The sequence below is a fragment of the Silurus aristotelis genome (genome assembly GCF_946808225.1).
Source record: "Silurus aristotelis genome assembly, chromosome: 19".
NCBI lineage: Eukaryota > Metazoa > Chordata > Actinopteri > Siluriformes > Siluridae > Silurus > Silurus aristotelis.
In genome coordinates, this window is record NC_139592.1 from 890,015 (window position 1) to 915,690 (window position 25,676).

At 44.4% G+C, this 25,676-nt stretch overlaps 1 protein-coding gene across 3 annotated transcripts in view; it reads right to left on the reverse strand.

Annotated features, from left to right (window-relative positions):
• The window catches only part of LOC310714846 (nuclear receptor coactivator 3-like), a 38,404-nt gene extending 15,164 nt beyond the window's left edge, over positions 1 to 23,240 (reverse strand). The window contains exons 1-4 of one of the 3 annotated variants that reach the window (XM_083520822.1): positions 23,059 to 23,240; positions 3,889 to 3,937; positions 3,605 to 3,709; positions 3,353 to 3,513 (exon numbers count right to left, since the gene is read on the reverse strand). Coding sequence is in view for 2 of the 3 variants with exons in the window: in XM_083520820.1 (XP_083376946.1) it covers positions 3,353 to 3,513; positions 3,605 to 3,690 (247 nt within the window). In the remaining variant the exon portion in view is untranslated. Of the gene's footprint in view, positions 1 to 3,352; positions 3,514 to 3,604; positions 3,710 to 3,883; positions 3,938 to 23,058 lie in introns of all 3 variants that reach the window. The other 2 variants (XM_083520820.1, XM_083520821.1) reach the window with 2 other exon arrangements.
• Positions 23,241 to 25,676: the final 2,436 nt, after the last annotated feature.

The following is a 25,676-nucleotide window of genomic DNA, read 5'->3' on the forward strand; positions in this document are numbered from 1 at the left end:
TAAGTCATACGATCGTAATTCAGGGACTACACAATTATACAGTGCATCTAGATCGTGCTTTTTTGTAAATGACTCAGAACGTCTATCTTCTGCAAACAAAGTGGTGAACTCGAGTCTGATGATCTGTGATGGAGATCGTCAATGTACAAAATCTTTATCTTCTGTTTCCCCAACAACCGGAATAAAATTAAATAAGAAACATAATACATTATTCTTCTGTCCAAGTCCAGTAGAGGGCAGTACAGACTGTTGAGTTGTGTGTACGTGTGTGAGTGCAAGTGAATGAGGCAGAGGTAGAGACGAGACGAGGCGAGGCGAGGCGAGACAGCAGAGCAGGTAGACACGTCTTCTGGTAAGTCAGTATCCGGGAGGTTTTAAAGGAAGAGCGAGAGGGATGATTTCACCTGATGAGATCCCTGGAGGTGTGAGCGCAGAGCTTGAGGGTGGAGAGAAAAGAGACGAGAGGACGAGACCGGAGAAACAAAGGAGAGAGGAAAAGAAATAGGGGGAAAAAAAATGCTGTGCTGCAAAAAGCTGTGAAAATGGGTGTGGTTTCTCAGGTTTGCAAAGAGGCGGAGCTTACAGATAGACTCGTTTGTTTATTTATTTAAATTAGGAAGAAAACATTTTTAATAATCGTGTTTATTTAAAGCAACAGATGAACAAATTAACACGAGACAGTGGCGTTTAAACGGGCGAGAGACAGAGATGAAACACTGCTTGTAATTTACAGTCATTCTGTTTAGAAACAATTTTAATATTTTTCTTATAATTATTATTATAAGTATAAATGCATAAGCTTGACATTTGACCAACCAATAAGCTGCCCTATTTTTAGCCCCGCCCACCCCCCCCTGATCAGTCCTCATGGTACAGAAATCGCTTCCATGAGATGTAATGTAATAACACAAGATTGTAATTTGTTTCTAAAAACCTGTAAAAAGGTGCAGAGAGAGAGAGAGGGAGAGAGAGAGGGAGAGAGAGAGGGAGAAACTCATTATTCACATACTGTAACCATGGCAACCGCCTGCATAAAGTCCGAGGCAGCTGTACGTCTCTTTTTGAGCCTCTCCACATGGTTTGGCTTCTCAATCTCTCTTCCTCCTCCTCCTCCTCACCCTGATCATCACTCTCACTCCATCATTACTATCATTGTCTTCAGATGAACATCCTGGTCCTACAGTACGTCATGCTGAGTGAGCAACCACAGAAATAAATAAAAGTATAAAAATCTATTTAGAAACCCTGCAGTGGCAGTAACAGACCCTTACAGTCACTAAAGGTCGACCGAGGAATTAGTTTTGCCAATTAATTGGCACCGATAGATGATTGCTGGAACTATCGGCATCAATCCATACAGATAGTTTTTCCGGTCTGCTGTTATTACAAGAGCGGCCTCTAGAGGCAAATCACTGACCATGTAAGTCTGCATGCTGCATGGAGAGTGCTGTATTATATTTAATGTTTATAATGGATTTATTATATAGCTTTATTTATAATTTAATAGAGTTATTTATTTACTTTAGAAAATTTTCATGATATTTTATTTTAAAAACTATTGGTTGAATGGTCCGAGCCAGCTATCAGTATCGGTCAGATCATCATGCTCTTAGACCAGATACCTGAAATATCCGTGTATGTTGCCAGAGATGCTGCAGATACAACAGGAGAAGAAACCAGGCACTAGTTACAGTGAACTGTAGAAGCGTCGAACCACAAACGTCGCAGACGTACACAGGAAATGAGCACTTGCTTAAACACTGGAAACAACCGTAAAACTGACATCCATCTCTCACACACACACACACACACACACACACGATGCCAAGACATTATAATTATCATGCCATCAGTAGTGTAATGAACAGTCCACTCCTGCACCTGTGCACACACTTCCCCTGCTGTGTGTTCTGGCTCCAGAGCTCGATGGGTTAGGTTAGGGTGTGTGTGTGTGTGTGTGTGTGTGAGGGGGGGGGGGGGGGGGGGGGTTCTTGGGTTAAACTCACACCTTAAAAAAAATAGTGGCACCCCAATAAATGCAGGTGCGATTTAAGTTATAAATGTCACGTGTTTAAAAGGGACAAAAAATCTGTGGGATTTCAAGTGACATTTTAGGAAATTAACATTATTAACATCTACCCCCATCACGTGTCCCAGAGTGTATACCCCCAGTATACCCCAGTATGTGACCCAGTGTGTACACCCTTAACAGGTGACCGCCCCAGTATACCCCATCACGTGACCCCCAGAGTGCATACCCCATGACGTGTATATCCTCAACACCTAACCTTAAGTGTATACCCCCAGCACATGACCCCCAGAGTGTATACCCCCAGCACGTGAGCCCCAGTGTGTATACCCCCAGCACGTGAGCCCCAGTGTGTATACCCCCAGCACGTGACCCCCAGTATATAACCCCAGCACGTGACCCCCAGAGTGTATACCCCCAGCACGTGACCCCCCAGTATATAACCCCAGCATGTGAGCTCCAGAGTGTATACCCCCAGCACGTGACCTCCCCAGAGTGTATACCCCAGCACGTGAGCCCCAGAGTGTATACCCTCAGCACGTATAGCCCCAGAGTGTATACCCTCAGCACGTATAGCCCCAGAGTGTATATACCTAGCATGCATCACAGATTGTATACCCACAGCACGTGACCCTGAGTGTATACCCCCCAACATGCGTCACAGAGTGTATATCCCAGCACGTGACCCCCAGTATATAACCCCAGCACGTGAGCCCCAGAGTGTATAACACCATCACGTGACCCCCAGTATATAACCCCAGCACGTGAGCCCCAGAGTGTATAACACCAGCATGTGTCACAGAGTATACCCCAGCACGTGACCCCCAGTATATAACCCCAGCACGTGAGCCCCAGAGTGTATAACACCAGCACGTGACCCCCAGTATATAACCCCAGCACGTGACCGCCAGAGTGTATACCCCCAGCACGTTAACCCCAGAGTGTATACCCCCAGCTCGTAAGCCCCAGAGTGTATACCCCCAGCACATAAGCCCCAGAGTGTATACCCCCAGCACGTGACTTCCAGAGTGTGTACCTCCAGCACGTAAGCCCCAGAGAGTATACCCCCAACACGTGAGCCCCAGAGTGTATACCCCCAGCACATAAGCCCCAGAGTGTATACCTCCAGCACGTAAGCCCCAGAGAGTATACCCCCAACACGTGAGCCCCAGAGTGTATAACCCCAGCACATGACCCCCAGAGTGTATAACCCCAGCACGTGACCCCCAGAGAGTATACCCCCAACACGTGAGCCCCAGAGTGTATAACCCCAGCACATGACCACCAAAGATTATACCCCCCAAAGATACCACCAGGACCCACCTTGCTCTTTGATCTGCCGGATCTGCCGCACGGTCTCCTTGAGGATGGCGCATTTGTCCGGTTTGACGTTGAAGCTGTCGATGTCGCTGAGGTTAGCCGAGATGAGCTCCGCTAGCTCCTCGATGTATTTACTCTCCTGCTCTCGCCGACGCTTCTCACACCTGCAGGGGGCGCAAAAGAGCAGCATTAATTCTCATCACACAACTGGGTTTAACCACTAGTCTGCTTAAGGAGCTTTGCTTTTGGTCGTACCCGAGACCGGGCGTATCGCAGGTGGACAGACTACGCTTACGATCGGGGCACAGAGGCTCCATGGAGTTTTCCCCCACTCCACTCATCTTCTAAACATATCAGCACCTACAGAGAGGGAAGGAGAGAAGTAGGATTCTGATTGGTCGGAGTCGTGCAGCTCGTAATTAACAGATGGAAGGAGTCTCCGGTGTCAGTGACATGTTCAGGATGCAGGAGAGATGCTAAGTGTAACTAAAAATGGTTAAAAAAAAGAGTTGAATCATCATGACAGACACACACCTCACTTCTTTAGCAGTGTTTTAATGATTCTTCTGCTTTGTCCAGCTTCACATCCTGAAACACACACACACAAGAAGAAAATAGAGTTTAGGACAAACACACTGATGAAAAGACCCCTGATGAAGGTTGATCAAGTGTGATGGTATCGATGGTGAAAGGTGGTGATGAAGGTGTGTATGATGGAGGAAGAGCACAACTTTGTGATAAATGGTAAGAAGTAACACTGCAGCATCTTCCTTGAAGTGTGTGTGTGTGTGTGTGTGTGTGTGTGTGTGTGTGTGTGTGTGTGTGTGTGAGAGAGAGGAGGGGATCGCTTGTTTAGAGAGAAGATGAACATGAATGAGGACATGAAGAGGAGGAGAAAAAACCACAGCAGCAGCAGAGTCTCTCATGACTAATGATGTTTGTGTGCCTGAGATCCATTAGGCAGATGTTTACACACTTCAAGCACAGCTGTCTCACTCAGAGAGCGAGAGAGAGAGAGAGAGAGAGAGAGAGAGAGAGAGAGAGAGAGAGAGAGAGAGAGAGAGCGAGAGGGATATAAACAGAAGATGTGAGGAGAGGGACACAGGGTAGACACAGACAGAGGTAGACAGACAGATTTGTGATGTGAAACACAGATAGAAGGAAAGTTGCAGGTGTCTGTGAGATTTTGTGCGTCTGTGTGTGTGTGTGTAAGTAGCACTTAATCCACACATGACCAGGGCAAGTAATCTACTCAAGAGAAACTGAGAGACTTAAACAAACAAGAAACAACCTGTACTGAGAGAGCGAGAGCAAAAGAGAAAGAGAGAGAGAGGGAGAGAGTGAGAGAGAAAGATATGAACACAGACAGATAAAAAAAACTGTAGAAGAAGAGAGACAAAGAGACAGGACAGACAGAGAGGCAGAGAGACAGACAAAGAAACAGACAGAGAAAAAAAAGAGAGAAACAGAAGCACAGCTAGACAGACAGACAGATGCAGACAGAGGCAGAGAGGCAGACAAATACAGAATGAAAGAGAGACAGACGAAGCAGTGAGGCAGACAGAAAAAAAGGGAGGCAGACAGTGAGGCAGAGACGCAGACAGTGGGGCAGAGACGCAGACAGTGGGGCAGAGACGCAGACAGTGGGGCAGAGACGCAGACAGTGAGGCAGAGACGCAGACAGAGGGGCGGGCAGAGGGGCAGACAGAGGGGCGGGCAGAGGGGCAGACAGTGGGGCAGAGACGCAGACAGTGGGGCAGAGACGCAGACAGTGGGGCAGAGACGCAGACAGTGGGGCAGAGACGCAGACAGTGGGGCAGAGACGCAGACAGTGAGGCAGAGACGCAGACAGTGAGGCAGAGACGCAGACAGTGAGGCAGAGACGCAGACAGTGAGGCAGAGACGCAGACACAGGGGCGGGCAGAGGGGCAGACAGAGGGGCGGGCAGAGGGGCAGACAGAAGTGGAGTGTTGTGTTTGAGAGTTGTACAGTGCGAGTTCCTGGAATCAGTGATTATAGTAACGAGTCGATCAACATTTAATTGTTGATCATGTGAGGGACGGAGTCACAGTTATGTTCACACAAAAATGCGACTAGTCGCTCATGTCAAACGCAGCTCAACTCTTCATAGATCATCTACAGATAGCGAAAAAATTAACTATGGCTTCATCACTTTTCCTCATTCTATCACTCCATCATTCTATCACTCCATCATTCTATCACTCCATCATTCTATCACTCCATCATTCTATCACTCCATCATTCTATCACTCCATCATTTCGTCAATCTGACTGAAAATATGATGCAAGGTTTAAATAAAAATTTCCAGGAGATAAACGTGTGTGTTTGAGGGTTCACAAAAGGGTCAGTGTAAATGTGAAACACACACACAGCGTAGGCTTCCAGTCTGTCTGCTCTTACCACTTCTATATTTTGAGTGTGTGTGGGTGGCTCGGCTGAGTCAGTGTGTGTGTGTGTGTGTGTTTGTTATACACCATTCAGTCAGTCAATACCTCTTAGACAGCACGTCAGTGTCCTAACCTCTGTTTACTAAACACACACACACACACACACACACACACACACACACACACACACACACACACACACACACAGCATTCCACTTTAGCAGCAGCATTCTTTGAGTTTTTCACTTTGCCTTGATGCAAACAAGCTCTGAGTCAAATCATCTATTTATAACAATTTGATGTTTGTATAATAATAATAATAATAATAATAATAATAATAATAATAATAATAATAATAAATTATTATTAATCATTAAACAGAAAATTCACGTTATGTAAAAAAATTATTGCAGTTTGAAAGCAGTACAATTTACTGACCAGACATGTAATTGTAACGGGCGTGGCCTAATATTCTAATGAGTTGACTTGTGAGACAGCTCAAGAACAAGTTAATGAAAGTCTCATCATAAATGTTTATTCACAACAAAGGCCACACCCCCTTCACTGAGACTGACAGGTACAAAGGCCACACCCCCTTCACTGAGACTGACAGGTACAAAGGCCACAGCCCCTTCATTGAGACCGACAGATACAAAGGCCACACCCCCTTCACTGAGACCGACAGGTACAAAGGCCACACCCCCTTCACTAATACTGACAGGTACAGAGGCCACACCCCCTTCACTAATACTGACAGGTACAGAGGCCACACCCCCTTCACTAATACTGACAGGTACAGAGGCCACACCCCCTTCACTATACTGACATGTACAGAGGCCACACCCCCTTCACTAATACTGACAGGCACAGAGGCCACACCCCCATCAGTGAATTCAGTTATACTACTAGAACTTTCACATCTCCACTCTTCATTCCTTCATTACTCCATCATCCTCTCAGCATCCATCCCCTCCTAATCCTCTACACCTCCGTTTAATCACTCCATCCTCCTTTTCTTAGCATTTGTACTCTCTTCATCCTCCCTACTTCTCTTTTTCCCCCTCTACCTCACTCCATTCCTCTTTAATTTATCTTTCCAGCACTTATCTTCTCAACTTCAGTACCTCCACCTCTTCACCATTCCCTCCCTTTATCCAATTATTTTTACATTCTTCCCTTCAGTCCTCCACCCTCCTCCTTTCCATCCTCTACCTCTCCATCTTCTTATTTCTCTTATCTACATTCTCCTCTCTAACTTTCACTCCTTCCATCTCTCCAACATCCATCCTTCTCTTCCCCATCCTCGGATTCCTCTATTTCTTCTGTCTCTTTCCTTTCTTCCTCTCTATACTTCTATCTTTCTATGTTTACCTTCTCACTACTTCCACCTCAACCTTTTGCCTCCTTCTATAACTCCATCCTTTTCTCTCCATCTTCCCACTCTATTCCTCCCCTCTCCTTTTATCTTCTTCCATCTATCCTCTCAACTTCACCTTCTCTACCTTTTCACTCATCCTTCCTTCCCTCCATTCATTTATTCTTTCCTTTTTATCCTTCCACCTCCTCTTTCCATCCATTTCTCCTCTCTGCATTCCAACGCCCTCCCTCTCCTCTGCTCTTTATCTTCACCCTTTCTCCATTCGCTTTTCCTCAGTTACACACCTTTTCATTTCTCCGCCCTCAATCTCTTCATCTCTCCATCATCATTTGAGGAGAAAGACAATTTCACAGCGGACTGACAGAAAGAGAAATAATCCGTGTTCCCTTCACGGCTACACCTCCTCCTTTCACTCTCTTTTTCTTCCTCTAGCTATCAGTTTATTCTCTTCTGCACCTCTCAGAAGCAAGACAGAGGAATAAAGAAAAAATAAAGAAAAGAAAACGCCTAATGACGCCTGTTCATTTGTTCATTTATTATTTGTGTTTATTTGTAATAAAAATGGTGATTATATCCGCGTGGTTATTTTCTCCGTCGCAATTTTTACCCCCCCAACCCTGGTCTCTCTGACGGTTGCCGTGCCAACCGGTGCATCATCAGAGGATGTGGAGGAGGAGGAAGAGGAGCCCACCTTGTGACAGCTCAGAGAGATGCAGCGATCCTCCACTCGTCCAACACACACACACACACACACACACACACACACACACACACACACACACACACACACACACACACACACACACACACACACACACACACACTCAGCTCTGAAGAGAGAGAAAGAGAGAGAGAGAAAGAGAGAGAGAGAGAGAGAAAAAGAGAGAGAGAGAGAGAGAGAGAGAGAAAAAGAGAGAGAGAGAGAGAGAGAGAGAGAGAGAGAGAGAGAGAGAGAGAGAGAGAGAGAAAAAGAGAGAGAGAGAGAGAGAGAGAGAGAGAGAGAGAAATAAAGAGATGCGCTTTTTTGTTCGACACTGAAATCTTGTTATTATTACATTCCAGCCAAACAGCCAATGGTATTAATCAGCACGCTAATGACGGTGCGGTAAACAGAATTAGCATATGCTAACGAGGTACAGGAGGCGTGTCAAGCGTCTTAACGGCATCGCCCTGATTGTCTCCATAGTGACGGCGCGTCACAAACAAAAGGAGTCTCTAGTGTCAGAAATCTATTTTCTTTTTCTATCCTTCTTATTAAAAAAAATAATAATAAAATCCCACAAACACTATGGTCCAGAAGTTTGTGGACACCCAAACATTAGGTTGCTATGTGCTTCTTTATGAACATCTCATTCCACATTTGCTCATGTATTTTTTGGGAATATTCAGCCACAAGAATGTGTAATAGTAACGTCATGTAGTGATGTAGATGAGAAGGTGAGGAGGCCTGGGGTGGAGTCAGGGTTCACATTCATCCCAAAGATGTTCAATAGAGCTCAAACAGAAGATCCTTCACATCTTCCAACCCATGGGAAGCAGATCTTTATGATAGAACATGTTTGGGTCTCCCAGTTCATGTTATAGCCAAGATGTCATTAAAGCAGAGACAGAGAGGAGATGCTGGAGTGAAGACGCTGGAGAGGAGACGTTAAAGCAGAGACTGAAAGATGATGTTAAAGCAGAGACGGAGAGGAGACGCTGGAGTGGAGACTGAGAGGAGACGCTGGAGTGGAGACTGAGAGGAGACGCTGGAGTGGAGACTGAGAGGAGACGCTGGAGTGGAGACTGAGAGGAGACGCTGGAGTGGAGACTGAGAGGAGACGCTGGAGTGGAGACTGAGAGGAGACGCTGGAGTGGAGACTGAGAGGAGACGCTGGAGTGGAGACTGAGAGGAGACGCTGGAGTGGAGACTGAGAGGAGACGCTGGAGTGGAGACTGAGAGGAGACGCTGGAGTGGAGACTGAGAGGAGACGCTGGAGTGGAGACTGAGAGGAGACGCTGGAGTGGAGACTGAGAGGAGACGCTGGAGTGGAGACTGAGAGGAGACGCTGGAGTGGAGACTGAGAGGAGACGCTGGAGTGGAGACTGAGAGGAGACGCTGGAGTGGAGACTGAGAGGAGACGCTGGAGTGGAGACTGAGAGGAGACGCTGGAGTGGAGACTGGGAGGAGACGCTGGAGTGGAGACTGGGAGGAGACGCTGGAGTGGAGACAGAGAGGAGACGCTGGAGTGGAGACAGAGAGGAGACGCTGGAGTGGAGACAGAGAGGAGACGCTGGAGTGGAGACAGAGAGGAGACGCTGGAGAGGAAAAAGAGGAGCGGCTGGAGAGGAAAAAGAGGAGCGGCTGGAGAGGAAAAAGAGGAGCGGCTGGAGAGGAGACGTTAAAGCAGAGATGGAGAGGAGATGCTGGAGAGGAGACGCTGGAGAGGAGACAGAGAAGAGACGCTGGAGAGGAGACGTTAAAGCAGAGACGGAGAGGAGATGCTGGAGTGGAGAAAGAGGAGACACTGGAAAGGAGATGTTAAAGCAGAGACGGAGAGGAGATGCTGGACAGGAGACAGAGAGGAGACGCTGGAGAGGAGACGTTAAAGCAGAGACGGAGAGGAGATGCTGGAGAGAAGACAGAGAGGATAAACTGGAGAGGACATGTTAAAGCAGAGACAGAGAGGAGGATGCTGGAGAGAAGACGAGAGGAAACACTGGAGAGAAGATGGAGAGGAAACACTGGAGAGAAGATGGAGAGGAAACACTGGAGAGAAGATGGAGATGAGACGGAGAGGAGACGCTAAAGAGGAGATGCTGAAGAAAAGATGTTAAAGCAGAGACATAGAGGAGGATGCTGGAGAGGAGATGTTAAAGCAGGGACGTTGAAGAGGAGATGTTGGAACAGACTCAGAGTCTGAAGTAAAAAAAGCAGTGATGTTGAGCAGCTTGCTGGGTGATGTCTCACTCACTTCCTGCTCACATCACAAATCGACTCTAGAGTTTAAACAGAAACAAACAAGATCCGGACCTCGACCCAGAAACCTCAAATATACAGAGAGAGAGAGATTGAAAGAGACACATCGAGAGAGAGAGAGAGAGAGAGAGAGAGAGAGAGAGAGAGAGAGAGATAATAACAGAGGGATGGAGTGAGACAGAGAGAGAAACCTGGGCAGTGTTCCAGCGATCCTCCTCCTCCCTCACTCACTCACTCACTCTATCACACAATCTCAGATCTCCAACTTGTGCCAAACGTTCCGGTGCCATTTTAAAAACAGAAGTAGAGGTCGACTGATAGTGTGCGTTTCGGGAGGCTTTAGTTTTGTTCAGCACCGTTGGCACTGGTCGGACGGTTCTGCATGTGGAATCAGCGCTGGAGTTTGTCCACAAGAAAAATAACTTTGATTAGCTAATTAGCTTAGCGAATAATCACACGAGAAACACGGAACACAATACCTCAATACCCACAATAACTCACCAACCCACACTCACCTTAACTCACCCACAATAACTCACCAACCCACACTCACCTTAACTCACCTACAATAACTCACCAACCCACACTCACCTTAACTCACCCACAATAACTCACCAACCCACACTCACCTTAACTCACCTACAATAACTCACCAACCCACACTCACCTTAACTCACCCACAATAACTCACCAACCCACACTTACCTTAACTCACCAACCCTCACCTTAACATACCTACAATAACTCACCAACCCAAACTCACCTTAACACACCCACAATAACTCACCAACCCACACTCATCCACCGACCCACCAACACTCACCTTAACTCACCAACCCTCACCTTAACTCACCCACAATAACTCACCAACCCACACTCACCTTAACTCACCAACCCTCACCTTAACTCACCCACAATAACTCACCAACCCACACTCACCTTAACTCACCAACCCTCACCTTAACTCACCCACAATAACTCACCAACCCACACTCACCTTAACTCACCAACCCTCACCTTAACTCACCCACAATAACTCACCAACCCAAACTCACCTTAACTCACCCACAATAACTCACCAACCCACACTCACCTTAACTCACCAACCCAAACTCGCCTTAACTCACCCACAATAACTCACCAACCCACACTCATCCACCCACCCACCAACACTCACCTTAACTCACCAACCCACACTCACCTTAACTCACCCACAATAACTTACCAACCCACACACACCTTAACTCACCAACCCTCACCTTAATTTACCCACAATAACTCACCAACCCACACTCACCTTAACTCACCAACCCTCACCTTAACTCACGCACACCCACCCACCCACACTAACCTTAACTCACCCACAATAAATCACCCACCCATACTGACATTAACTCACCCACAATAACACCAACCCACCCACACTCACCTTAACTCACCCACAATAACTCACCAACCCACACTCACCTTAACTCACCAACCCTCACCTTAACTCACCCACAATAACTCACCAACCCACACCAACCCACCCACCCACCCACACTCACCTTAACTCACCCTCCCACACTCACCTTAACTCACCCACCCACACTCACCTTAACTCACCCACACCCACCCACCCACACTAACCTTAACTCACCCACCCACACTAACCTTAACTCACCCACAATAACTCACCCACCCACACTCACCTTAACTCACTAACCCTCACCTTAACTCACCCACACCCACCCACCCACACTAACCTTAACTCACCCACCCACACTAACCTTAACTCACCCACAATAACTCACCCACCCACACTCACCTTAACTCACCCACCCACACTCACCCACAATAACTCACCAACTCACACTTACCTTAACTCACCCACAATAACTCACCAAACCACACTCACCCACCCACCCATACTCACCTTAACTCACCCACAATAACTCACCCACCCATACTCACCCACAATAACTCACCCACAACAACACCAACCCACCCACACTAACCTTCACTCACCCACCCACACTAACCTTCACTCACCCACCCACACTAACCTTCACTCACCCACCCACACTAACCTTCACTCACCCACCCACACTCACCTTCACTCACCCACCAACACTCACCTTCACTCACCCACAATAACCTTAACTAATCCAAACTAAATAACCAACTCACCCACACACTCTAACCTTCACTCACCCACACTAACTAACCTTAACTCACCCACACTACCTAACCTTAACTCACCCATAATAACACCCACCTACACTAACCTTCACTTACCCACACTAACTAACCTTAACTCACCCACACTACCTAACCTTAACTCACCCATAATAACACCCACCTACACTAACCCGACCTTACCCACACTAACTCACCCACCCTAATTAACCTTAATTCAACCACAACTCACACCCAAACTCACCCACCCACACCTCACCCATCCACACTAACTAACCTTAACTCACCCACCCACATTCACCTTAACTCACCCACAACAACTCACCCATCCACTCTAACTAACCTTAACTCACCCACTCGAACTAACCTTAACTCACCCACTCGAACTAACCTTAACTCACCCACTCGAACTAACCTTAACTCACCCATATTTTAAAGGGACGTAAACAGTGTGTAAGGTCATGTGTACTGCTAACAAGCTACACACACACACACACACACACACACACACACACACCACCACCAGGGGGGTGGGGCATAAACAATCCAAAGTGTATTTTGAGACTAATTTGTCTTCAAGTAAAGGAAGAGAATAAAAAAGCTATATTAATTACAGACACGTTTTAAAGTGTGTGTGTGAGAGAGAGAGAGAGAGAGAGAGAGAGAGAGAGAGAGAGAGAGAGAGAGAGAGAGAGAGAGAGAGAGAAAGAGAGCACGCGAGCAGGAGACATTTCTACTGAGATTCTCATATTCATGCTAAGAAAAAAGACCAAGAGAGAAGAGCGAGAGCGTGTTTGGAATCTCCAACCGTCTGTCAAGGACACACACACACACACACACACACACACACACACACACACACACATTCAAATTGCATTCACTGTCCTGATGCAGCAGACACACAGTCAAATGCACACAAGCATTCACAATAGACTCGCGCTCACACACACACACACACACACACACACACACACACACACACACACACACACACACACACAGACAGACAGACAGACAGACAGAGAGCTGAAGTATTCAAATCGCATTGACAGTCCTGATGGAGCAGACACACACACACACACACACACATCCACCCACATGAGCATTTACAACAAACACACACACACACAGAGATTCCTGGTGGAGAATCCAAATCAAATTTATGCCGTGCCATCATCCATCATTCCTGTACACAAAGAGACGACACTAAACTGCATGGCAACACACACACACACACACACACACACACACACACACACACACACACACACACACATTTTTCCTCCAAATTCTCTCTCTTTTCATATCCATCTCTCTCCCAATGTCCAATGCTTCCTTTTTTCCTTCTCTCTCTCTTTCTCTACCTATCTGTTTCTTTGTTCTTTTTCATCCCTCTCTCTTTTCCACTTTCCCCATCCATCTCCCTCACCCTCTTTCTCTCCTCCCATCAATCACTCACTCTCTTTTTCCATATTTCGCTTTCTCTCTTTCCTCCAAACTAATTTCTCCTTCTCTCTCTCTTTCTCCACACTCCTTTCTCTCTCCTTCTATCCCCTTTTTTATTCTCCTTTTCTGTCTCGCTCTCACTCTTTCCGCATCTGTCCCTTTCCCCCTATTATTTTTTTCCCTCTGTCTCTCTCTTCCCCTATCCATCGCTCGCTCACTCTCTCCTCCTATCTGTCTCTCAACCACTCTCCCCTACCTGCATCCCTCTCGTTCTCTTTCCCCATCCATCCATCTTTCCCTTTCTCTACCTATTCCTCTCTCTCACATCCTCTATCCCACTCTAACCCCCCCTTACAGTGGGAGTTTATTGCCCCGTCTCTTCAGGGTGACTTAATTGGGTTGGATGAGAAAAATGTTTGGCTGAAGAAAGCGATGTGAAATCCATATATTATCACCACCATATGGTGCTGTACACACACACACACACACACACACACACGGTGCTAGAAGTTTCTCAGAGCCACAGTACATACACGTGTAGAGTAAGTGTGTGTGTGTGTGTGTGTGCGTGCGTGCGTGCGTGCGTGCGTGTAGGAAGAGCACGCTGCCCTCCTCGTTAACTCGGCTGGATCCTGTTACCCCGGCTGACTCGTTGCCTCAAAAGCCCCCTTTTCACCCCCCTCCTCACCCCTCCCACCCTGCTGTGTTTGATCACTAATGAAGGAAAACATGAGCGAGTGGAAATCTCTCTCTCCCTCAGTCTTTCCTCCTCCGCTCCATTTTCCTCCTCCTTTCTTTCTTAGAGGAGGACGAGTAATTATGTTTAGAAAAACACAAAAAACCTCCTCTCTCTTTTTTTCCCTCCCCTGCTCGCACTCCTCATCCCCCCGCTTATATCCTTCTCCACATTTTTTCCATCTCTCTTTCCCTCCATGCTGAGCTGCACGCATCCCTGCCTCCGAAAAAGAAGAAAGCCAAAAACCGATAGAGCAAAAGAGCGAGAGAAAGAGCGATGACGAGCGTCCCTGTTCGGCTCCTCCTTTCCGTCTCGGGGTCAAAAGTTTAGCTTGGTTTTAATTTCACCTTTCCTCGACCAATCAGAGCGCGGCGTCGTCCTCCGGCGAACTCGCGACTCGGACGCCGCCGAGCCTCTTACGTCTGGGTTCCCCCCTTTTTTACCTTCTTTTTTTTTCTCCTCTTTCTTCTTCCCCTTTTTTCTCTTTCCCTTCCTGTAATCACTGATTTTTCCATGCTTTGTTTGTACAGTCACAAACCAGACAAAAGGCGGAGACAAAAAGGGTTGATAAAGGAGGAGAAAGAAGGTTATAAAAAAAAGAGCGATAGACAATCCCCCCGAGGGAAACGGCGGCACGCTCTCGATCTGCATCTCCTTCTCGTTATCGATGACAAATGCGACCCTGTGACGCGGCGGTTAATCAAAACGTTTCACCTCTGTGGCCTCCCGCGTGCACGAATAACCAGCTCGCAATTAGGGGCGGAGCTAATTAATCTTCAATTATGCACCAATCAGCAGCGCCGCCACACAGATGGAAACGGGGGTGAGGGGAAGGGAGATGGGGGGGGGGCGGGGTTTGAAAAGTTCGACTGGCTGAAAACAGTGTCCTCGTTTTTTTGTTGTTTTTTTTTACATTAAAACATGAGTTTTTTTAAGTCACTCTGAACCCTGATTTGGTTCATTCCTTGTGAAAAAAACCTTTTCCACAGTGTAACTAAATAAATTAAAAAATTCAATCTTCATATCAGTCTTTATTCTGATTTAAAAATAAACGGGAATCTTTGTATCTTTATTTACTGAGGATTTAAAATAAAAACGATTAAAAAGATTCTCAGACGTAACATGGTTTATACGTAAGAAAGTGCGACTTCGCCCGTCACGTTGCCTAGCAACCAAAGACTACACTTAGCGTAGTTTACCGTGATGATCTACGAGATCTACGAGATCACCGCAGAGCAGGAGCTCCGTGAACACACCTCACAGTGGATCTTTATCCGATTAGCGCTAATTCCAGATTCCCACACAGGTTTATAAGCACCATACGGCAAAAGTTCCAAAAGTTCCTCTGTTTAGAATTACAGAGTTTATAATCTAAATGTAATGTTCACAAAAATTCAAATATTCATTTTTTTTTTTTTTATGAATTTTGTATATATATTTTTTATATTTTTAATCTTCTTTCGACTTCTCCCATTAGGGGGCGCCACAGCGGATCATCCGTCTCCACCCACCCCCCCCGTCATCTACATCTGCCTCTTTCACACCAACTACCTGCATGTCTTCCTTCACCACATCCATGAACCTCCTCCTTGATCTTCCTCATTTCCTCCTTCCTGGTGGCTCCATCCTCAGCATTCTCCTACTGATATACCCCATGTCCCTCCTCTGCACATGTCCAAACCATCTCAATCTCACCTCCCTCACCTTGTCTCCAAAACGTCCTACATGTGCTGTCCCTCTAATAAACTCATTTCTAATCCTGTCCATCGTCGTCACTCCCAATGAACATCTCAACATCTTCAGCTCTGCTACCTCCAGCTCCACCTCCTGTCTTTTACTCAATGCCACTTAAACGAAGGTTTCTCTTTGACAAAAGTCCTGAAGTGCTTTAGAAAGAGCCTTAAATCGTCAGCAGAAGTTTAAGTTTAAATCTCAAGATCACTAAAGTCCCCAAGTTCTAGAAGGTCCTGACATCTGTAGTTGAAGGTTTTATGTAGAACAATGAAGAACCATTAATTCTCCACAAAGAAGCCATTTAGCATCTATCAGCATCCAGGCTTGAACCAGTCTGTGGAACTTTCATCTCTTTAGTTTCTGTTCATGCAAAATATCTGGTGTTTGAGAGGAAGTTCAAGGCGTCCCTGCTTCAGAACGCACAGGTTTTCCACAGCTGGGAAAATGAGCATGATTAGTCTTCAGCAGGAGAACTGAGCTCCTCACACTCACTCTCAGGCTGGTTAGGATCTCCTTCAAACATATTCTCCAACATCCTCCCACAAACAATTCCCCCTAACGTCTCCAAGCACGACCACCCCACCCCAACATCTTGCCAAACATCTCGACCAAACACTTTCCAAACATCTTTAGCAAACACCTCCATCTCCCCCTTATTGCCAAACATCTTCAACCAACATCCTGCCATCTCCCCCTTTCCAGCTTTCGCAAACATTTCACCAAATACCTTCCAAACATCTCCATTTTCTCCTTAACCTCTCTCTTGGATACCTCCAAACAAACATCTCCATCTTCCCAAACATCATCTCCCCCACACATTCTGCCCAACATCTTTAAACACCTTCCAAACATCTCTCCCAAACATCTCCATCTCCTTCTTAGCTTTGCTTCCAAACATCTCCTCCAACATTTAGAACTGCATTTAGTTTCGTTAGAGTTTCTGACATTATTTATAGAAATCAACATGAATCCTACTTTCAGAGTCGCTCTGGATCTCCAGAGGGTCTGCCAAATTCCACAACGGTAAACTGGAGAAGATGTTTACTGCATTAAAAGTCTTACATTTGCTCTTGACCCACTTTATGCCATTTTCCAGGGAATTGATGAAAAGTAAAAGGGGCGGGGCTTCCACCGTTCCGCTCGCCGAGTCAGCGATGCCGATATCGCCAGGTTTTCCGTTGCATACTTAAACGATGCTGCTCGAGACCAGGCACGATGGCGTTCCACCTCACCGCCACGCTTCAGACGAGTTCCTCAGAGGAACCTGGTGCTCCAGACGACCCTTTTCTTCATTGGATCAGTCTCTTTCTCCGTGTGTGTTCATGTAGATGCTTGTAGAGGTAAAAGAGAGTGCGTTCTCTACACCTCATTTCTCCCAGATTTAATGAGGCCTGACCGTGCAGATGTGACGAAAAAATGGTATCCTTCATTCTGAGGTGGATTTGTAGCTCCACCCACTGGGTCAGAACACCAACGTTCTACATGAACATCGTAGATCTTTTTTCACTTCGTCTCGATCTGCTCTTAGTGCAAATAATAAACACCTGATTATTAATCACTGAATTCTGGATGCTGGTTGGTCGGAATCTGACCGAATAAGGATTTGAAACGCTATTGCACATGTTAAACGTGTTCTCGGGTCACGGCATCACACGTGTTAAAAGTTCAATACAAAAGAAAATCCTCGTAAAACCTACAGAATCTCCAGCAGCAGCAATGAAAAACCTCTGCTGGAGCTTTTCCAACGTTCTAAAGCCTGCAGTAGTGGTGTGAAAAGTTTCATGCTTTCTCTCTCTCACACACACACACACACACACACACACACACACACACGGGTGTTTTCATGAAATCGGACCGAGAGAGAGAGAGAGCGTGTGAGTTCATGCAGAGTTGAAGCAGCATCTGGGAACATTTACTGCTGAAGAACTTGGAGAAGGCAGAAATCCTCAAACGAAGCTCGTAGGTTTTTTCTGAACGGAAAAAGAAAAAGAAGCAGCGAGTTTCTGCCTCCAAACCCGACACTCCACCGCAACGTCCTTCACATGACCTTCAACTACTACAGTTAATCATGTACCTGACTGTACTTCCCGTCTCACAGAACAGAGCTCTGAACTACTGAGGAATACGATGAGGTTTCCTCTCTAAACCTGGCTCCTCTTGCGGTTCTTACCCATAACTTCTCATGGAGTTTTACAGAAAATGACCAAACTACCTCGAAGAAAATCACACTACCCCCCCCCCCACACACACACACACCACCACCAAACTACCCTCTTTTATAAATGACACTAAACTACCAGCTTCTTGGAAACACCAAACCACTCCCGCTTAGAAACGACACCAAACTACACAAACAAACCTCATAAATGACACTAAACTACCCCAGACAGATGGGGAAATAGAGAGAAAGAAGTTAAAAAGATAGAGATAGAACAGAAAGTAAGAGAGACAGAGAGGAAAGGAAAGAGAAAAGGAGAGAAAAAGTGAGACAGAACAAAAAAAAAAGAAGAAAACAGAAAATAAGAGGGAAGAGAAAAAGAGGCAGGGAGAGATAGGAGGGGAAAGAAAACGAGTGACAGGTACAGAGAAAAAAGAGAGACAGGGGAGAAAAGAGTGAGAAAAAGAGGAAAAAATACAATGAGAGAGAAAGAAAGAGAAACAAAAAGAGAAAATAAAAGACAGGGAAGAAGAGAGTTAGAGAGAAAAACCAGAGAGAAGGACAGGAAGAGAAAAAGAAAAAAGAAAAAAACTGAAAGCGTGAGAGTGAGCGAGAGAGAGAGAGAGAGAGAGAGAGAGAGAGAGAGTGAGCGAGAGAGAGAGAGAGAGAGAGAGAGAGATCAGTGATCTCGTTCTGATTATGAACTCTTCACTGCTTTGGACGTCTCACATCATTTCTTTCCATTTCTTTCTCCACCTGTCACTGGTGATCTCTCGCTTCCTCTCTCCGCCTCTCTGTCTGTCTCCCTGTGTGTGTGTGTGTGTGTGTGTGTGTGTGTGTGTGTGTGTGCGCGCAGCGTGCCGCAGGTTCGGAGCGTTTTTCTGGAACGAACGACCTTGAGCCAGCATGCGGGGAGCACGTTACCATGGCGACGCCGTTTCGCACATCCAGGAACAGCTGGATGCAAAGCGCTGCGAGAAGGTTTTTTTAGCGGGAGTCGCCATGGTGAAGGAAATAAAACTAATAAATAAATAAACAAACGAACAGAAAGAGAACAAGATTAGGCTGAAGATGAGGATGAGGATGATGAAAAATCAGATTTCCCTCTGCCTCATCATCTCACACTCATCATCCCTCAAACAAACCCTCAGCTGCAAAAGCACCATACTGAAAGAACCTCAGATCTGATCTTTAACACACAGTAGCAACAAAAGTATTGGGACACAAGAGTTCTCCACCCATCTGTGGTTCTTCTCTAAACTGTTCACACAAACTTGAATATGCACAATTGAATCGGAGGTCTTTGAAATTTGGCCTTTACTTGAACAAGGAGATCCAAAACCTGTTCCAGCATGAATTGTGCACAAAGCAGCTCCATGAAGCTCTGCTTTCTATGGGTTAAGAAATGTGAAAGATCTCCTGCTACAGATCTCCAACTCTACTGAACAACTTTGGGATGAGTTTTTAATGCGGACCAGACCTCCTCTCCTCACTTCACTAACACCACTGTATTGGGATAAATCTCCACTAAAAGATCTGACGGAACATCTAACCAGAAGAATGGAGTTATTTTAACAGTAAATGACGACTAAATGTGGAATGACTTCATCCTCGTTCAGCTTCTTTTTATTTATTGGAATTTATGCTGAAGTACAGAATAAAAGTTAAACTGTATTAATTGGTAATTATCGTTATGACATCACAACCTTAACGAGAAATCCATGGAAACCATTTGTGTTCAAATAAACAGTAATGACAATCATTTAAATATTCAGGTAGTAACGTATTATTAATTCTTTACACTCATTCATTTGATTGTTATTCTCCTGAAAAACCTTCTTCAGTCCTTCTTTTCTATCTCCTATTTTCTCAGGTGTGTTCTCAGGTGTGAAGGTCTCAGACCTGGTCTCGGATGCTTCTGCTCGACACACAGGTGGCTTAAACAATCTGAAGTTCTGACTGAAGAAATCCCACCGAAGGAGTCTCATAAACCCCGCCCCCTTTCACCCAACCAGAGGGAACCTGGCCCCCTTCACCCTTGCTCTCCTGAATCAGTCTCCCTCCTCCTCCTCCTCCCTCAGTCGGACCATATGTGTCAAAGCCCGGGATTTAATGAGGCTCCTCACGGCTCTGCTGAACCTGAACTTGAGGTTAGGAACCACTTCCTGTCTCAAGGTATCAGCTTTGCTCTTTTTTTTTTTTTTTCCGGATGGAAATCATAATTTGAGATTGCATTTATGGTCAAAGCTACACTTGGCATCACTGTGGGAGATCATCTCATTTCATCTCAACAAAGCATGTCCAGAGAAGAACCTGAGAAACATGAGATACCCAAACATCCAAAGAACCCCTTTGAGGAAGCCCCTTGTGTTCTCTGATTAAATCTCTGGAACTCGATGAGGTCTAAACACACCACAGGCACCATGTGACCAGAAAAATGAGAACGTCTGGTTGGTCTCGTTGTTGTCCAGATTGGTTTCTTCTCCAAAGCGAAGATCGGTTTAAAACAATTCTCGGCGGCGGCGTGTGTTAGAGACGACATTTTAATAAAATGCGAAAGCGAGTTATTCCGCTTCATTAATATCCGCCTGGAGCTGCATACAGAACGCTCGACAAATAAAGATAAAATATGACGAGCGCTACATGGAGCAGCATTAGTCTCGGTCTGAGCTCCCAGCAGGCGCTATGCTACACCACACAGTGGTGCTCCTCATCCCACAAATACTTCCAGCGTGCTCGTGTGCAGTCTGAACGGATTTACATGAAGTGAGCGATCAAGACATGGCCAAAAGAGCAGGAACGATTCAGAAAGAAAGATGATCCAATGATCTCCAACCACAGACCCGGAATCAGTAATAGATCGGTCAGGCTGTGACTCGGACCCTCGTACATATTAAAGTCGTCTACTTTGGATTAACTGCGATCCTACTCTACAGGAGAACAGCGTCTAACCCCTCACCTGTCTGTCACCAGCGTCTAACCCCTCACCTGTCTGTCACCAGCGTCTAACCTGTCACCTGTCTGTCACCAGAGTCTAACCTGTCACCTGTCTGTCACCAGAGTCTAACCTGTCACCTGTCTGTCACCAGAGTCTAACCTGTCACCTGTCTGTCACCAGAGTCTAACCTGTCACCTGTCTGTCACCAGAGTCTAACCTGTCACCTGTCTGTCACCAGAGTCTAACCTGTCACCTGTCTGTCACCAGAGTCTAACCTGTCACCTGTCTGTCACAGAGTCTAACCTGTCACCTGTCTATCACAGAGTCTAACCTGTCACCTGTCTATCACAGAGTCTAACCTGTCACCTGTCTATCACAGAGTCTAACCTGTCACCTGTCTATCACAGAGTCTAACCTGTCACCTGTCTATCACAGAGTCTAACATCTCACCTGTCTATCCCCAGAGTCTAACATCTCACCTGTCTATCCCCAGAGTCTAACATCTCACCTGTCTATCCCCAGAGTCTAACATCTCACCTGTCTATCCCCAGAGTCTAACATCTCACCTGTCTATCCCCAGAGTCTAACATCTCACCTGTCTATCCCCAGAGTCTAACATCTCACCTGTCTATCCCCAGAGTCTAACATCTCACCTGTCTATCCCCAGAGTCTATCATCTCACCTGTCTATCCCCAGAGTCTATCACCTCACCTGTCTATCCCCAGAGTCTATCACCTGTCTATCCCCAGAGTCTATCACCTGTCTATCCCCAGAGTCTATCACCTGTCTATCCCCAGAGTCTATCACCTGTCTATCCCCAGAGTCTATCACCTGTCTATCCCCAGAGTCTATCACCTGTCTATCCCCAGAGTCTATCACCTGTCTATCCCCAGAGTCTATCACCTGTCTATCCCCAGAGTCCATCACCTGTCTATCCCCAGAGTCCATCACCTGTCTATCCCCAGAGTCTATCACCTGTCTATCCCCAGAGTCCATCACCTGTCTATCCCCAGAGTCCATCACCTGTCTATCCCCAGAGTCCATCACCTGTCTATCCCCAGAGTCCATCACCTGTCTATCACCAGAGTCCATCACCTGTCTATCACCAGAGTCTAAACTTTTACCAGTCTATCACCCATCCATCACCCATTACCTATTAATCGCCCTTCCATCAAACACCACATCACCTGTGCATCTCCCACCTCTCACCTGAATTTTATAAAAATGCACCTGTATATTCTGCACTGCTGTAGTTTGGGTAAAACTAATTTAATATAAAACACTTTCACCTGCAGTGACAATCAGCCATAAATTACACACACACACACACACACACACACACACACACACACACACACACACACACACACACACACACACACACAGAGCAGAGCAACATGGTATGCATATGTATAAAGGTGTCCACACGTGTTTGTGTGTAGTGCAGTGTCTCTGAGATTTAAAGCTAAACTTTGACTTGCATCATTTGTGTAGGTTAATGAATTGACATGTCTCAATCCTGGAGCTCAATAAACCGCTAAGGACTGTAATGTCAATCTCGCTCTCGCGCTCTCTCTCTCTCTCTCTCTCTCTCTCTCTCTCTCTCTCTCTCTCTCTCTCTCTCACACACACACACACACACACACACACACACACACACACACACACACACACACACACACACACACACACACAAACATCTTTACCATTAACGTGAACCAAAAAACTAAATCTGCATCCTCCAGAATGAAAAACTAAACCCGACATCCTTACTGGACTCCACGTGTTCCAGGAAACCACTATATTCTTCTCCTGCTGCTCCTGCTGCTCCTGCTTCTCCACCTGCTCCTGCTCCTGCTCCTGCTCCTCAGTGCAGCTCGGCTCCGGTCTCCGCCATCTTCCGCTGCTCCGGGTTTAAATGAGGAACGCTGCCTCCGGAGCACTCAGCCAGCTTGGAAGCCGACGACGGTGCATTCTGGGTAATGTAGTCGATACCTGCGCGCGACGTTACGCTCCTCAACGCGGATCGCTCAGGCAATAAACTACAAGTACACGCGTGCACAGCGGCATGGAGCAATAAAGCCGTGTGTAGACTGCTGAGAGACAGATAAAGAGAGAGATAGATAAAGAGAGAAAGAGAGATTTATTTATAACCTAATTTACCTGCACAATGAGCAAACAGAGGCCATAAAACACTCATTATAACACTTTATAATCCCTGTATTCACCGCAGCACGCCATTTTATTTCCCCACCAACTAGTGTTTAATTATAAATAAACAACACGACCATATAAATATTATTTCTATTTTATATCAAATAATCTTTATTCATATTATTCTATTGACTTTCAAAGCTTTTTACGCGTTATAAAGTGAATATCAGTTGCATATACATATATCACTACATGTTGCATAAATATTATTACATATCAAAGTAATAAATACATATTTGTAGTTAAATAGTCATGATTATCATATAAGTATCATATTAATATCAATCAAAAGTTTATTTATAAACCACCTTTGATAACAAGTCTAATACTAATGAAAACAATTAGAAAAATCACAATCAAGTATCAGTCAAGAAACACACACGAGAAAAAACACTGAAATTTCAACATCCTTCAGGAATTAAAAGCCAAAGAATAGAATAATAGTGATAATAACATCAATTTACTATAAATATTACAAATTTACATATGATACTAATATAAATACATTAGAATACTGTTTATCAAAAAATGTGTTGAGTCATCTGATACATATTTTATGTTACTATTATTATTATTATTATTATCATCGTTATTATTTTGATATTTATATGAATAATTTATAATTGGAAGTCATTATTATTATAGTACTAATTATAAATAATGGTAACATAATAAAAAAATGATATAACAAAATCTTATATTTTAAACAAACTCAGATTTTCTTAATCAATTATTATATAATTGATAAAATATATAATAAATATATTTGTATTATATTTTGTGAGCTACATTCTTATCATAATTTATGTACATAATTACATTTGTATATTGAATATAAATAACATTAATTTTAAATGTAAAATCAATAGTTATCTATTATTAATTGTTAATAATATTATGATTTATTATATATTTCAATGGTGATAGTATATATAGTTATATTACATTTTTTTGAGGGCTCTTATTTAAATAAAGTATAAAATATAATTAATATTCTATACAAAAGTGACAATTGATTTAATCTCATTAATTGTATATGAATGTCATTCTTTTTTTAAATTACAAGTAGGTAATTATAATATTGTTATAGTATTTAATATTATATTATAGATTTTCTTCTTATAAAAAACTGTTCATTAGAATTGTTGTAAAATTCTAAATAATTAAATGATAATTTATGAATAATTTTTTTATGTAAAGAGTTGCTGTCACACAAGTCACATTTTTTTAATGATTTATTTAAATAATTAGTGTTTCATCTGCTTGGTTTGTTTCTAGAACATCTGCCTGTGAACCTCATCACGGAAAATGAAGTCGGTGTCCGCCCGATCATCTGTGTGTGAATCAGGGTCAGTAAACTTTTGGATTCTTTCTGTATGAAAACCAAAAGGCTTCTAAAGAACACAAAATATAAAAATATAAAGTTAGTTATAAACTACCCTGGGGGTGATTTGCCATCAGGTTACTGGATTTCACATGACAACAAATATTTTGTTAAAACTTATATAAAGACAAAAACTGATTTTATATTTAACAATAATACATTATGTACCATTTTATTCAAATGCTTTATTTTTAAATACATTTCACATAAACAAAGTTTCTACATTTTCTACATATTTTATGTGACAAACTCATTAGATCTAATTATAATAATAATAATAATAATAATAATAATAATAAAACAATTCTGTGTTTATATCATTAATCATTTACTTTTGCAGCAATTCGCAGACCTCGTCCAGAGCAACGTACAAAAAGATTAATCAAGTAAATAAATAAGTGAGGGATGAATTAATAAGTGAATGAGTGAGAGATTGAATAAGTGAGTGGGGGATGAGTGAATGAATGAGAGATTTAATAAGTGAGTGGGGGATGAGTGAATGAATGAGAGATTTAATAAGTGAGTGGGGGATGAGTGAATGAATGAGAGATTTAATAAGTGAGTGGGGGATGAGTGAATGAATGAGAGATTTAATAAGTGAGTGGGGGATGAGTGAATGAATGAGAGATTTAATAAGTGAGTGGGGGATGAGTGAATGAATGAGAGATTTAATAAGTGAGTGGGGGATGAGTGAATGAATGAGAGATTTAATAAGTGAGTGGGGGATGAGTGAATGAATGAGAGATTTAATAAGTGAGTGGGGGATGAGTGAATGAATGAGAGATTTAATAAG